Below are 17,500 nucleotides of genomic sequence, written 5' to 3'. Positions count from 1 at the left end.
ACTCGGGTCGTCCTCAGATTAATGAATTGAGCTAATTGCACGATCTACATACACAATAATGACCTCTGAGCTTTCTTTATCTTCCGAAGATATCTACAGGTGTATTAAAGGACAGAAGGTGAGACCGGGGGGTGTGTACAGGTTTTTCTTTCATTGCTGTGTGTCAGATAGTACGGTGGAACTCATTTCAGTTAGAAAGTAATGAACTAAGGAAACTGCGCATGTTGTAGGACTCGAGGTTTGAGGAATTGTTCGAAACGATCATTTTTATTATTCACTTCTTTCTAAACATAAACATCACGTCACGTCACCGCGGCTCACCCTCACACAGTGTGTGGATAATAAAGGACGGGCTGCTGCTCAGCAGCGTGAACGCAGGAGGAGATGTGCTCTGTGGGTGAACTTTACTTCTTTAGTCTTGAACTGAAACCAGCAGGCTACTGTAGTCAACATGGAACAGCCTCCTGTTTAACACGGTACAAACTGACGGTCCTGGTGTGGTGAGGGGGCTGATGATTAGCTAACCATGCTAAAATACACGAAATCTCCTCAAATCCTCACACTGGAAAGAGTTTTACACAGTTCCCTTTAAACTACAGCTGATTAAAGGTAAACTATGATGTGTTTCACTCTGATTTCTCCTGTCTGTGTGTGTGTGTGTGTGTGTGTGTGTGTGTGTATATGCAGTGAGAAAAGAACAGAAAAGCAATAAAGCAGTTTACTCCAAACTCACAGAGATGAAAAGTCTAAATGCTGCTGAAACATTTACATTTCTATTAGTAGTGAATTTGGAGTACATGGGATTTCTTTTTTTTCCTACTACAGCCATAATCTGTAATGATGTCTCTCTCGCTCTCACACACACACACACACACACACACACACACAGGAGAGCCCAGTGTGAGAAACATGCTTTCCCTTCTGATGTTATTTTCAGTGAATAATAAAGCAGCTTATTAATCAGACACAAAGTAATTGTGTGTATATCACTCTCACACACACACAGTATATATGTACAGCTCTGTTCATTGCTGCTTGCTACACTGCTGAACACACACTATGAAATGCTCAAACCTATGCACTGAACATATAAAATCAAAAAGATACACTTTAAAATGAACTTGATGTAAAAAAAAAAGTGCAGGATTAAAAAATAAACACATTTAAACACCTTTGAATGATCAGGATCACTGATTGATGTAAAGCACACACACACACAAGGCACCAGACATGGGGGGGGGCTTCAGTCTCCATGGCAACAGTGTGTGAAGGCGATCAGAGGATGGTGCATGGACACCCGCTGCTCTTCTGCTTCCCAGCGTGATTGGCAAGCTGAGGAGGACTTTCTGTCTCCTGGAACTTTCTACACATGAGAGGGAAACAGGAGAGAAAGAGAAAACTCTGCAAATCTTACTCACTCACAATTCCAACTCAGTTACTTAAAACTACACTGACCAGACATAACATTATGACCATCTGTCTAATATTGTGTTGGTCCCTTTTGCTGCTAAAACAGCCCTGACCCGTCCTGCACTGTGTATTCTGACCCCTTTCTATCAAAACCAGCATTAACTTCTTCAGCAGTTTGATCAACAGTAGCTCGTCTGTTGGATCGGATCACACGGTCCAGCCTTCTCTCCCCACGTGCATCAATGAGCCTTGACCGCCCATGACCCTGTCACCGGTTCACCACTGTTCCTTCCTTGGACCACTTTTGATAGATACTGACCACTGCAGACCGGGAACACCCCACAAGAGCTGCAGTTTTGGAGATGCTCTGATCCAGTGTTCTAGCCATCACTATTTGGTCCTTTTGGTCAAACTCACTCAAATCCTTACACTTGTCCATTTTTCCTGCTTCTAACATCAACTTTGAGGACAAAATGTTGACTTGCTGCCTAATATATCCCACCCACTAACAGGTGCCATGATGAGGAGATACTCAGTCTGATTCACTTCACCGGTCAGTGCCCACAGTGTTATGGCTGACCAGTGTATAATATAAAATAACTACACTGTCATGATCTTCTAACATCAGCATTGTAAGCCATGGTGGTATTCAAGAGTCTTACCTTATTGCTCGCACCACCTCCAGGAAAGCCTCGTCCACGTTGTAGCGGTTCTTTGCTGATGACTCCATATAGTGGATCCGGTTCTCTTTGGCAAAAGACATGGCCTCTTCTCTTGACACCTAGATACACAACAGCGTTATTCTACACTCACACTAACACTAAGAAGTGTTTGTGGTGGGTGTGGCCTCTGCTGCTGATGTTCTTTTTGTTTGGATTGTGTTTATTAAAAAGGAGAAATAAATCTGAGGGTAAACAGAAGATAAACAATGTTGTGTTGCTGAAAGTTTCATAAACAGTAGAAGAGAAGGAAGAGGAAATGAGAAATAAGACTTGGGTGAAACTGTTAGATAAACTGGGGTCATGATCTGGACTGAGAGCCTCTTAAAGGCCTGGTCAGTACCATGTCATAAGGTTGCTATAACCTCCATATGAGACCCTGTTCCACTCAGATGGGTGAATGCTGCGCTCTACAGTTCTGGTGAAATCTCTGTGATAGATATTAAAATTCTCACTTTACAAACACAATCTCATCGCCTGATAAACACACACACACACGAAATAAACACACACACACAAAATAAACACACATGAAATAAACACACACACACACACAAAATAAACACACATGAAATAAACACACACACGAAATAAACACACACACACACATACACACACGAAATAAACACACATGAAATAAACACACACACGAAATAAACACACACACACACACGAAATAAACACACATGAAATAAACACACACACGAAATAAACACACACACACGAAATAAACACACACACGAAATAAACACACACACACACGAAATAAACACACACACGAAATAAACACACACACACGAAATAAACACACACACACGAAATAAACACACACACGAAATAAACACACACACACACGAAATAAACACACACACACACGAAATAAACACACACACGAAAAACACACGAAATAAACACACACACGAAATAAACACACACACACGAAATAAACATACACACACGAAATAAACACACGAAATAAACACACACGAAATAAACACACACACACATGAAATAAACACACACACACACGAAATAAACACACACACACACGAAATAAACACACACGAAATAAACACACACACGAAATAAACACACACACACGAAATAAACACGCACACACGAAATAAACACGCACACACGAAATAAACACGCACACACGAAATAAACACGCACACACGAAATAAACACGCACACACGAAATAAACACACACACACATGAAATAAACACACACACACGAAATAAACACACACGAAATAAACACACACACACATGAAATAAACACACACACACACGAAATAAACACACACACACACGAAATAAACACACACACACACACGAAATAAACACACACGAAATAAACACACACACGAAATAAACACACACACACGAAATAAACACGCACACACGAAATAAACACGCACACACGAAATAAACACGCACACACGAAATAAACACGCACACACGAAATAAACACGCACACACACACACACACACACACAAACCAGTGTGATGGAGTCTTTACCACTCTCTGCTGCTCCAGATCAGACTTGTTGCCCACCAGGACCATGGGGAAATCATCTCTGTCCTTTACCCTCAGGATCTGAGTGTGAAACTTCTGGATCTCGTTGTAGCTGTAAAGGAGTGAAGAGATGAGAGCTGCAGCACAGGGGAGGAGTTTCTCCACACTGCAGTACTGAGACCATGTCTGGTCAGCCCCAACACACTGACCACTGAACTCCACTGCTGACATACAGCATGCTTATAATGAAGAATAAATCAGGAGAAAACACACAACTCTCATAAGACTGACACTCACACACACGCTCGCTCACACGCACGCTCACACACACGCTCGCTCACACGCACGCTCGCTCACACGCACGCTCACACGCTCGCTCACACACACGCTCACACGCTCGCTCGCTCACACGCTAGCTCACACGCACGCTCACACACGCTCACACACACGCTCGCTCACACGCACGCTCGCTCACACGCGACGCCACACGCCGCCACACGCACGCCGCCACACGCACGCCGCCACACGCACGCACGCCGCCAGCACGCCGGGCCACACGCACGCCGCTGCGACGCACGCCGCTGCGACGCTGCCGCGACGCCGCCACACGCGACGCCACACGCACGCCACACGCACGCCACACGCGACGCCACACGCACGCCACACACGCCACACGCCACACACACGCCGCACGCCACACACGCCACACGCCACACACACACGCCAGACGCCACACGCACGCCACACGCACGCCGCCACACGCACGCCGCTGCGACGCGACGCCACACGCACGCCGCCACACGCACGCCGCCACACGCACGCCGCCACGCGCCGCCACACGCACGCCACACGCCGCCACACACACGCCGCCACACACGCCGCCACACGCAGGCTCGCCACACGCAGGCTCGCCACACGCACGCCGCCACACGCACGCCGCCACACGCGACGCCACACGCCGCCACACACGCCACACGCCGCCGCCACACGCCAGCTCACACGCACGCCACACGCCACACACACGCCGCCACACGCACGCCGCCACACGCACGCCGCCACACACGCCGGGCCACACGCGACGCCGCCACACGCACGCCGCCACACGCACGCCGCCACACGCACGCCACACGCCGCCACACGCACGCCACACGCTGGGCCACACACACGCCACACGCCACGCCACACGCCACACGCCACACACGCCACACACACGCCGCTGCCACACGCCAGACGCCACACGCACGCCACACGCACGCCGCCAGACGCGACGCCACACGCGACGCCGCCACACGCACGCCGCCACACGCACGCCGCCACGCCGCTGCCACGCCGCGACGCCACACGCCGCCACACACGCCGCCACACACGCCGCCACACGCAGGCTCGCCACACGCAGGCTCGCCACACGCACGCCGCCACACGCACGCCACACGCCGCCACACACGCCACACGCCGCCGCCACACGCTAGCTCACACGCACGCCACACACGCCACACACGCCGCCACACGCACGCCGCCACACGCACGCCGCCACACGCACGCCGCCACACGCACGCCACACGCCGCCACACACACGCCACACGCCGCCGCCAGACGCTAGCTCACACGCCACACACGCCGCCACACGCACGCCGCCACACGCACGCCGCCACACGCACGCACGCCGCACACACGCACGCCACACGCACGCCGCCACACGCACGCCGCCACACGCGACGCCACACGCCGCCACGCACGCACGCCAAACGCACGCCACACGCCGCCACACACGCCGCCACACGCACGCCGCCACACGCGACGCACGCCGCCACACGCGACGCACGCCGGACACACGCACGACGCACGCCGCCACACGCCGCCACACACGCCACGCCACACGCCACACGCCACGCTAGCTCGCCACACGCTAGCTCACACGCACGCCACACGCCACACACGCCGCCACACGCTTAGCTCACACGCACGCCACACGCCACACACGCCGCCACACGCACGCCGCCACACGCGACGCCAGACACACGCACGCCGCCACACGCACGCCGCCACACGCACGCCGCCACACGCACGCCGCCACACGCACGCCACACACGCCGCTTCATCACACACGCCGCCACACGCACGCCACACGCCGCCGCCACACGCGACGCCGCCACACGCCGCCACGCCGCCGCCACACGCTAGCTCGCCACACGCTTAGCTCGCCACACGCTTAGCTCACACGCACGCCACACGCCACACGCACGCCGCCACACGCACGCCGCCACACGCACGCTGCAGACACACGCACGCCGCGACACACGCACGCCGCCACACGCACGCCGCCACACGCACGCCACACGCACGCCACACGCCGCCACACGCACGCCACACGCCGCCACACGCACGCCGCCACACGCACGCCGCCACACGCACGCCGCCACACGCACGCCGCCACACGCGACGCCGCTACACGCGACGCCGCCACACGCACGCCACACGCCGCCACACACGCCACACGCCGCCACACGCTAGCTCACACGCACGCCACACGCACGCCGCCACACGCACGCCGCCACACGCACGCCGCGACACACACACGCCGCTTCACACGCCACACGCCGCCACACGCACGCCGCCACACGCACGCCACTCACACGCACGCCACACACGCCGCCACACGCACGCCACACGCACGCCGCCACACACGCACGCCGCCACACGCACGCTGCCACACGCACGCCGCACGCCGCCACGCACGCCACACACGCCGCCACACGCACGCCACACACGCCACACGCCACACGCCGCCACACGCACGCCGCCACACGCGACGCACGCCACACACGCCGCCACACGCACGCCACACGCACGCCACACGCACGCCACACGCACGCCGCCACACGCCGCCACGCACGCCGCCACGCACGCCGCCACACGCACGCCGCTGCGACGCCACACACGCCGATCACACACACGCCACACACACGCCGCCACACACACGCCGCCACACACACGCCGCCACACACGCCGCCACACACGCCGCCACACACACACGCCGCCACACACGCCGCCACATACACACGCCGCCACACGCACGCCACACGCACGCCACACGCACGCCACACGCACGCTTCCTCACACGCACGCCGCCACACGCACGCCACACGCCGCCACACGCCGCCACACACGCCACACGCCGCCGCCACACGCTTAGCTCACACGCACGCCACACGCACGCCGCCACACGCACGCCGCCACACGCACGCCGCCACACGCACGCCGCCGCGACGCCACACGCCGCCGCCGCCACACACGCACGCCACACGCCGCCACACACGCCACACGCCGCCGCCACACGCTAACCACACGCACGCCGCCGCCACACGCACGCCGCCACACGCACGCCACACGCACGCCACACACGCCGCCACACACACGCCGCCACACACACGCCGCCACACACGCCGCCACACACGCCGCCACACACACGCCGCCACACACACGCCGCCACACACACGCCACACACACGCCGCACACACGCCGCCACACGCCACACGCCACACACGCCACACGCCACACACGCCACACACACACACACACACGCCGCCACACACGCCACACACACGCCGCCACACGCACACTCACACGCCGCCACACGCACGCCGCCACACGCACGCCGCCACGCACGCCGCCACACGCCGCCACACACGCCGCCACACACGCCGCCACACACGCACACACACGCCGCCACACGCCACACGCCACACACGCACGCCGCCACACGCACGCCGCCACACGCACGCCGCCACGACACACGCCGCCACACACGCCGCCACACACGCCACACGCCGCCACACACGCCGCCACACACACGCCGCCACACGCACGCCACACACGCCGCCACACGCCGCCACGCCGCCACACGCCGCCACACACACGCCACACACGCCGCCACACACACGCTGCACACGCCACACACGCCGCCACACGCCGCCACACACGCCGCCACACACGCCACACACGCCACACACACGCCGCCACACACACGCCACACGCCGCCACACACGCCGCCACACGCTTCCTCACACGCACGCCGCCACACGCACGCCACACGCCGCCACACACGCCACACGCCGCCGCCACACGCTAGCTCACACGCACGCCACACGCCACACACACGCCGCCACACGCACGCCGCCACACGCACGCCGCCACGCACGCCACACGCACGCCGCCACACGCACGCCACACGCGACGACGCCGCTGCCGACGCACGCCGCCACACGCACGCCACACGCCACACACACGCCGCCACACGCACGCCACACACACGCCGCCGCCACACGCCGCCACACACACGCCGCCACACGCCGCCACACACACGCCGCCACACGCCACACACGCCGCCACACACACGCCACACACACGCCGCCACACGCCACACACACACGCCACGCCACACGCCGCCACATACACGCCGCCACACACGCCGCCACACACGCCGCCACACACCGCCACACGCCGCCACACGCCGCTTTCACACACACACGCCGCCACACGCCACACACGCCGCCACACGCACACTCACACGCCAGCCACACGCACGCCGCTGCCACACACGCCGCCACACACACGCCGCCACACACGCCGCCACACACACGCCGCCGCCACACGCACACACGCCGCCACGCCACACGCCGCCACACGCACGCCGCCACACGCACGCCGCCACACGCCACACACGCCGCCACACACGCCACACGCCGCCACACGCCGCCACACACACACGCCGCCACGCCGCCACACACGCCGCCACACGCCGCCACGCCGCCACACGCACGCCACACACACGCACGCCACACGCACGCCACACACGACGCCACACGCCGCCACACACACGCCGCCACACGCCGCCACACGCCACACGCCACACACGCCGCCACACACGCCGCCACACGCCACACACACGCCGCCACACGCCGCCACACGCCACACGCCGCCACACGCACGCCACACACGCCGCCACACACGCACGCCACACACGCACGCCACACGCCGCCACACACACGCCGCCGCACACACGCCGCCACACACGCCGCCACACGCCACACACGCCGCCACACGCCACACGCCACACGCCGCCACACGCACGCCACGCCACGCCACACGCCACGCCACACGCCACACGCCGCCACACACGCCACACGCCGCCACACACGCCGCCACACACACGCCGCCACACGCACGCCACACGCCGCCACACACGCCGCCACACGCACGCCGCCACACACACGCCGCCACACACGCCGCCACACACACGCCGCCACACGCCACACGCCGCCACACGCACGCCCACACACACGCCGCCACACACGCCACACGCCGCCACACGCACGCCACACGCCGCCACACACACGCCGCCACACACGCCGCCACACACGCCGCCACACACGCCGCCACACGCCGCCACACGCACGCCGCCACACGCACGCCACACACGCCGCCACACGCCGCCACACGCCGCCACACGCCACACACGCCGCCACACACGCCGCCACACACGCCGCCACACGCACGCCACACACACGCCGCCACACGCCGCCACACACGCCGCCACACACGCCGCCACACACGCCGCCACACACGCCACACGCCGCCACACACGCCGCCACACGCCGCCACACGCCGCCACACGCCACACACACGCCACACGCCACACACACGCCACACGCCACACGCCGCCACACACACGCCACACGCCGCCACACGCCGCCACACGCCTCACACGCACGCCGCCACACGCACGCCACACGCCGCCACACACGCCACACGCCGCCGCCACACGCCAGCTCACACGCGACGCCACACGCCACACGCCGCCACACGCACGCCGCCACACGCACGCCGCCACACGCACGCCACACGCACGCCGCCACACGCACGCCGCCACACGCACGCCGCCACACGCGACGCCGCCGCTGCGACGCACGCCGCTGCCACACGCACACTCACACGCCACACACACACGCCGCCACACGCCGCCACACGCACGCCACACACACGCCGCCACACACGCCGCCACACACGCCGCCACGCCACACGCCACACACACACGCCGCCACACACGCCGCCACACGCCACACACGCCGCCACACGCCGCCACGCCGCCACACACACGCCGCCACACACGCCGCCACACACACGCCGCCACACGCCACACACACGCACGCCACACACACGCCGCCACACACGCCGCCACACACACGCCGCCACACACGCCGCTACACACACGCCGCCACACGCTGCCACACGCCGCCACACGCCGCCACACACACGCCGCCACACGCCACACACACGCCGCCACACGCACACTCACACGCCGCCACACGCACGCCGCCACACACACGCCGCCACACACGCCGCCACACACACGCCGCCGCCACACGCACACGCCGCCACACACGCCACACGCCGCCACACGCACGCCGCCACACGCACGCCGCCACACGCCGCCACACGCCGCCACACACACGCCACACGCCGCCACACGCCGCCGCCACACGCCACACACGCCGCGCCACACACGCCGCCACACACACGCCGCCACACGCCGCCACACGCCGCCACACGCACGCCACACACACGCCACACACGCACGCCACACGCACGCCACACACGCACGCCACACGCCGCCACACACGCCGCCACACACACGCCGCCACACACACGCCACACACACGCCACACGCCGCCACACACACGCCACACGCCGCCACACGCACGCCACACGCCACGCCACACGCCGCCACACACGCCGCCACACGCACGCCACACGCCGCCACAAGCTCGCCACACGCCGCCACACGCCGCCGCCACACACACGCCGCCACACACGCCGCCACACGCCGAGCCACACACGCCGCCACACACACGCCACACGCCGCCACACGCCGCCACACGCCGCCACGCCACACGCCGCCACACACACGCTGCCACACACGCCACACACGCCGCCACACGCACGCCACACGCCGCCACAAGCTTCGCCACAAGCTCGCCGCCACACACGCCGCCACACACGCCGCCGCCACACACATGCTCGCCACATGCTCGCCACACACACACGCCACACGCCACACGCACGCCACACGCCGCCACACGCCAGCCACACGCCGCCACACGCCGCCGCCACACGCACGCCGCCACACGCACGCCACACGCCGCCGCCACACGCACGCCGCCACACGCACGTCGCCACACGCCAGCTCACACGCACGCCACACGCACGCCGCCACACGCACGCCGCCACACACACGCCGCCACACACACGCTGCCACACACGCATGCTCACACACACGCATGCTCACACGCCGCCACACGCCGCCACACGCCGCCACACACGCCGCCACACGCCGCCACACACGCCGCACACAGACACGCCACACACGCACGCCACTCACACGCACGCCACTCACACGCACGCCACACGCCGCCACACGCCGCCACACACAGACACGCCACACAGACACGCCACACACAGACACGCCACACAGACACGCCACACAGACACGCCACACACAGACACGCCACACACAGACACGCCACACACGCACGCCACACACACGCACGCCACACACGCACGCCACACACACGCCGCCACACACACGCCGCCACACACGCCGCCACACACACGCCGCCACACACGCCGCCACACACGCCGCCACACGCACGCCGCCACACGCACGCTGACACACGCACGCCACTCACACGCGACGCCACACGCCGCCACACGCACGCAAACACTCACACACGCACGCGACGCACGCCACACGCCGCCACACGCACGCCACACGCACACGCACGCACACACGCCGCGACACGCCGCGACACACGCCACACGCACGCCACACGCCGCCACACGCCGCCACGCACACGCCACTTGCCGCCAGATGCACACGCCACACGCACGCTGCCACGCACACGCCGCCACGCCGCCACACGTTCACACACGCTCACGCACACACTCACACACGCTCGCTCACGCACACGCACGCTCACACGCACGCTCACACGCACACACTCACACGCGCAAACGCTCACACGCTCGCTCACGCTCATTCACTCACTCACACGCTCACTCACACGCTCACTCACACGCTCACTCACACGCTCACACACACGCACGCACACACGCACGCACACACGCACGCACACACGCACGCACACACGCTCACGCGCTCACACGCACGCTCACACGCACGCTCACACGCACGCTCACTCACACACACACACGCACGCACAAGCTCACTCACGCACGCACACGGTCACACGCACACATGCTCACGCGCACGCTCACGCGCACGCTCACACGCACGCTCACTCACACACACACGCCATTTGCACATGCACACGCCACGCGACGCACACGCCACTCGCACACACGCCACTCGCTAGCACCACACGCGACACACGCCACTCACACGCCACCACACGCCACTCACACGCCACTACACGCCACTCACACACGCCACGCCGCCACACACACACGCACGCCAGACGCCACTCACACACGCACGCACGCACAAGCTCACTCACGCACGCACAAGCTCACTCACGCACGCACAAGCTCACTCACGCACGCACGCACACGGTCACACGCACACATGCTCACGCGCACGCTCACACGCACGCTCACTCACACACGCTCACTTGCACATGCACACACGCACACGCACGCACACACGCCACTGGCGACACACGCCACTCGCGCGACACACGCCACCGCAAGACACACGCCACTCACTCACTCAAGACACACACACGCCACTCACTCGCACACACACACTCACGCACACACGCCACGCACACGCCACACGCGACGCGACGCACAAGCTCACCACGCGACGCACAAGCTCACCCACGCACGCACGCGACACGGTCACACGCACATGCTCACGCCGCGACGCCACACGCACGCCACACGCACGCCACTCACACACACACGCCACGCACGCACACGCCACTCGCAAGACATACGCCACTCGCACACACGCCACTTCGCGCACACACGCCACTCACTCACTACAAGACACACACACGCCACTCACTCGCACACACGCCACTCACTCGCACACACACGCCACCACTCGCGACACACGCCACTCACTCGCGACACACACACGCCACGCACACACGCACGCCGCCTGGCCACTGCAGACTCGCCACGCAAGGCACGCCGCCACGCTAAGACACACGCCGCCGCGACGCTGGGCCACTCACACGCTGGCCACTCACGCCAAGACACGCCGCTTCACGCGACACACGCCGCCACGCACACGCCGCCGCGCTGAGCACGCCGCCACACGCATGCGCCACGCCGCTTCTCACGCACGCCACGCACGCACACACGCCGCCACTGGGCACACACACACGCCACTGCGGACACACACGCCACTCACTCGCAAGACACACGCCACTCACTCGCACACACGCCACTCACTCGCGACGCACACACACGCCACTCACTCGCAGACACACACGCCACTTCATCAGCGACACACGCCACTCACTCAAGACACACGCCACTCACTCGCGCACACACACTCACGCACACGCCACGCACGCCGCCACGCACTCGCCACTTCACGCCGCCGCCACGCGCACACGCCGCCACGCCAAGACACACGCCGCCACGCACACACGCCGCCACTCACATGCTCGCCACGACGACGACGCCACTCACACGCATGTGCTCACGCTACGCCTCCTCACGTGACGCACACTCGCAAACACACATGCTCACCAGTCGCAGACGCCACTCAAGACACACATGCTCACTCGCACACACTTTCACTCACTCGCACACACTTTCACTCACTCGCGCGACGCCACGCACACGCCAAGACGCACACGCCGCCACTGCAAGACGCGACACGCGCCACTACAAGACGCGACATCGCCACGCCACTGGCAAGACGCACACACACGCCACTCGCAGACGCACACACGCACTCACGCGACGCGACTCGCACTCGCCACGCACGCACGCATGCACTCACCACGACGCCACTCACGCGACGCCACTGCAAACACACGCCGCCACTGAACACACACGCCGCCACTCGCAACACACACACGCCGCCACTGGCAAGACACACACGCCGCCACTACAAGACACACACGCCGCCACTACAAGACACACACACGCTCACTCGCGCACACACACACACGCTCACTCGCGCACACACACACACGCTCACTCGCGCACACACACACACGCTCACTCGCGCACACACACGCTCACTCGCGCACACACACGCTCACTCACTCGCGCACACACACGCTCACTCAAGACACACACACACGCCACTCGCAAGACACACACACGCCACTCGCACACACACACACGCCACTCGCGCACACACACGCCACTCGCACACACACGCCACTCACCGCGACACACACGCCACTCACTCGCGACACACGCCGCCACACGCCGCCACACGCACGCCACACGCACGCCACACGCGACGCCACACGCACGCCACACGCACGCAAACACTCACACGCACGCGACGCGACGCCACACGCCGCCACACGCACGCCACACGCACGCCACACGCACACGCCAGACGCACACGCCACACGCACGCACACGCCACACGCCGCTGCCACGCACGCCACACGCCACTTTGCGCGCCGCGACGCACACGCACACGCCACACGCACGCTTGCTCACACGCGACGCCGCCACGCACACGCCGCCACACGCCACACACGCCACACACACGCCAGACACACTCACACGCCGCACACGCACGCCACACGCGACGCACGCAGGCATGCTCGCCACACGCCGCAAACGCCACACGCCGCCACGCCACTCACACGCCACTCACACGCCACCACACGCCACCACGCCACGCACACACGCCACGCACACACGCCACGCACACACGCCACGCACACACACGCCACGCATACACGCCACACACACGCAGGCACACACGCCACGCGACACGCCACACGCACGCACGCACAAGCTCACTCACGCACGCACAAGCTCACTCACGCACGCACAAGCTCACTCACGCACGCACGCACACGGTCACACGCACACATGCTCACGCGCACGCTCACACGCACGCTCACTCACACACACACGCTCACTTGCACATGCACACACGCTCACGCACGCACACACGCTCACTCGCGCACACACACGCTCACTCGCGCACACACGCTCACTCGCGCACACACACGCTCACTCACTCACTCGCGCACACACACACGCTCACTCACTCGCGCACACACACACGCTCACGCACACACGCACGCGCTCGCTCACTCGCACTCGCTCACGCTCGCTCACTCACGCGCTCGCTCACGCAAGCACGCTCGCTCACACGCATGCGCTCACGCGCGCTCCCTCACGCACGCTCATGCACGCACACACGCTCATGCACACACGCTCACTCACGCACGCACACACGCTCATGCACACACGCCACCACGCGACGCACACACGCCACTCGCGATACACACGCCACCGCGCACACTCGCACACACGCCACTACTCGCGACACACACGCCACTCACTCACTCGCACACACACACGCCACTCACTCAAGACACACACGCCACGCACACACGCACGCCGCCGCCACTCGCACTCGCCACGCCGCCACCACGCGCGCCACGCAGCACGCCGCCACACGCATGCGCCACGCTACGCCTCACGCACGCTCATGCACGCACACACGCTCATGCACACACGCTCACTCACGCACGCACACACGCTCATGCACACACGCTCACTCACGCACGCACACACGCTCACTCGCGCATACACACGCTCACTCGCGCACACTCGCGCACACACGCTCACTCACTCGCGCACACACACGCTCACTCACTCACTCGCGCACACACGCCACTCACTCAAGCCGCACGCCACTGCACACACACATGCTCACCGCGCACACACTTTCACTCACTCGCACACTTTCACTCACTCGCGCGACACTCACTACAAGACGCACACGCCGCCACTCCAAGACGCACACGCCGCCACTACAAGACGCACATCGCCGCCACTCGCAAGACGCAAGACATCGCCGCCACTACAAGACGCACACGCGCCACTCGCAAGACGCACACACGGCCACTCAAGACGCACACACGCGCCACCAAGACGCACACGCGCCACTGCAAGACGCACACACGCCACTCAAGACGCGACACACGCGCTCACTCGCACACACACACACGCACTCACGCACGCTCTCGCACGTGCACGCATGCACTCACTCACGCACGCTCACTCGCAAACACACACACGCCGCTTCACTGGGCAAACACACACACGCCGCCACTCGCGAACACACACACGCCGCCACCAAGACACACACACACGCCACTGCGCACACACGCCACTGCAGACACACGCCTTCGCGACACACGCCTTCAGACACACGCTTCGCACAGCACACGCTCTCGCCAAGACACACACACGCCACTCACACACACGCCACTCGCACAGACACACACACACGCCACTCGCAAGACACACACACGCCACTGGCGAACACACACGCACATACTCACGCCGCTGCAGACACGCGCCGCCACTCAAGGCACACACACGCACATACTCACGCCGCCAGACACGCTGCTGCCAGACACGCTGCCAGACGCGACACGCGCTTGCTCGCGACGCACACGCCGCCACACGCCGCCACACGCGACACGCCACACGCAAACACACGCCGCGCTTTCGCCACACGCCGCGCTTTCGCCACACGCCAAGCGCCTTCGCCACACGCCATGCTCACACTCACGCCAGACACACGCCACGCACGCACTCGCCACGCACGCACTCGCCGGGCCACTCGCGACGCCGCCACTCAAGCGCTTCGCCACACACACTCGCTCCGCCACACACACTCGCGCTTCGCCACACACACTCGCTTCGCCACACACTTCGCGCTCGCCACACACTCGCGCTCGCCAAGGCTCGCCGCTTCGCCACACACTGCGCTCGCCACCAGCGCTCGCCACACACACTCGCGGCCACACTTCGCTGGCCAAACACACTCGCCACTTCGTGACGCTGCCACACACTCAAGGCTTCACGCGACGCACTCGCCACGACGCACTCGCCACGCACGCACTCGCCACGCAGACGCACTCGCCGCCACTCGGCGACGCCACACACTTCGCGCTCGCCACGCACACTGCGCTTCCGCCACGCACACTCAAGGCGCTCGCGACACTCGCGCTTCGCCACGCACACTGGGCGCTCGCCACGCACACTGGCGCTCGGCCACGCAGACATTCATGCGCCTGGCCACGCACACTCAAGGCTTCTCGCGACACTCAAGGCCAGACATCTCACTGGGCCAGGCTCTCGCAGACACTTCTGGCGCTTCAAGACACTCAGCGCTTCAAGACACTCGAAGCCTTCGAGACACTCGGGCCAAGGCTCGCACACTCGCGCTCTCGCTCACACACACTCACGCTCTCACACACTCGCTCACACACACACTCAGACCTACCTTCCGATGTCATTCAGAGCAAACACCAGTAAGAAGCCTTCTCCAGATCTCATGTATTGCTCTCTCATCGCCCCAAACTCTTCCTGACCAGCTGTGTCCAAAACTAACACACACACACACACACACACACCAGAGTTAGAGGTCAACATAATTCCTCATTATTATTTTTTAAAGTCTCTAAAACTACATGTTTTGTCTATATACTGACAATGACTGAGAATAAAAATCCATGAAAGTCATTAAACAACAAAAAGGCACTGAAACAGATCTACCTGGATGAATATGCAAATTAGGAAACACTCCCATATCCTTCCGAC

At 63.1% G+C, this 17,500-nt stretch overlaps 1 protein-coding gene across 1 annotated transcript in view; it reads right to left on the bottom strand.

Moving 5' to 3' along the window:
* The window catches only part of LOC131342385 (ras-related protein R-Ras-like), an 18,294-nt gene extending 989 nt beyond the window's left edge, over positions 1-17,305 (bottom strand). The window contains exons 1-4 of the mRNA XM_058373167.1: positions 17,184-17,305; positions 3,653-3,761; positions 2,073-2,191; positions 1-1,363 (exon numbers count right to left, since the gene is read on the bottom strand). The exon at positions 1-1,363 is cut by the window's left edge and continues 989 nt beyond it. Of these exons, the coding sequence (XP_058229150.1) occupies positions 1,276-1,363; positions 2,073-2,191; positions 3,653-3,761; positions 17,184-17,251 (384 nt within the window). The 5' untranslated portion in view covers positions 17,252-17,305 and the 3' untranslated portion in view covers positions 1-1,275. The remainder of the gene's footprint in view (positions 1,364-2,072; positions 2,192-3,652; positions 3,762-17,183) is intronic.
* Positions 17,306-17,500: the final 195 nt, after the last annotated feature.

The sequence above is a fragment of the Hemibagrus wyckioides genome, linkage group LG02, assembly GCF_019097595.1.
Source record: "Hemibagrus wyckioides isolate EC202008001 linkage group LG02, SWU_Hwy_1.0, whole genome shotgun sequence".
Taxonomy (NCBI): Eukaryota; Metazoa; Chordata; class Actinopteri; order Siluriformes; family Bagridae; genus Hemibagrus; species Hemibagrus wyckioides.
This window is presented reverse-complemented; position numbering and strand designations above follow the sequence as displayed.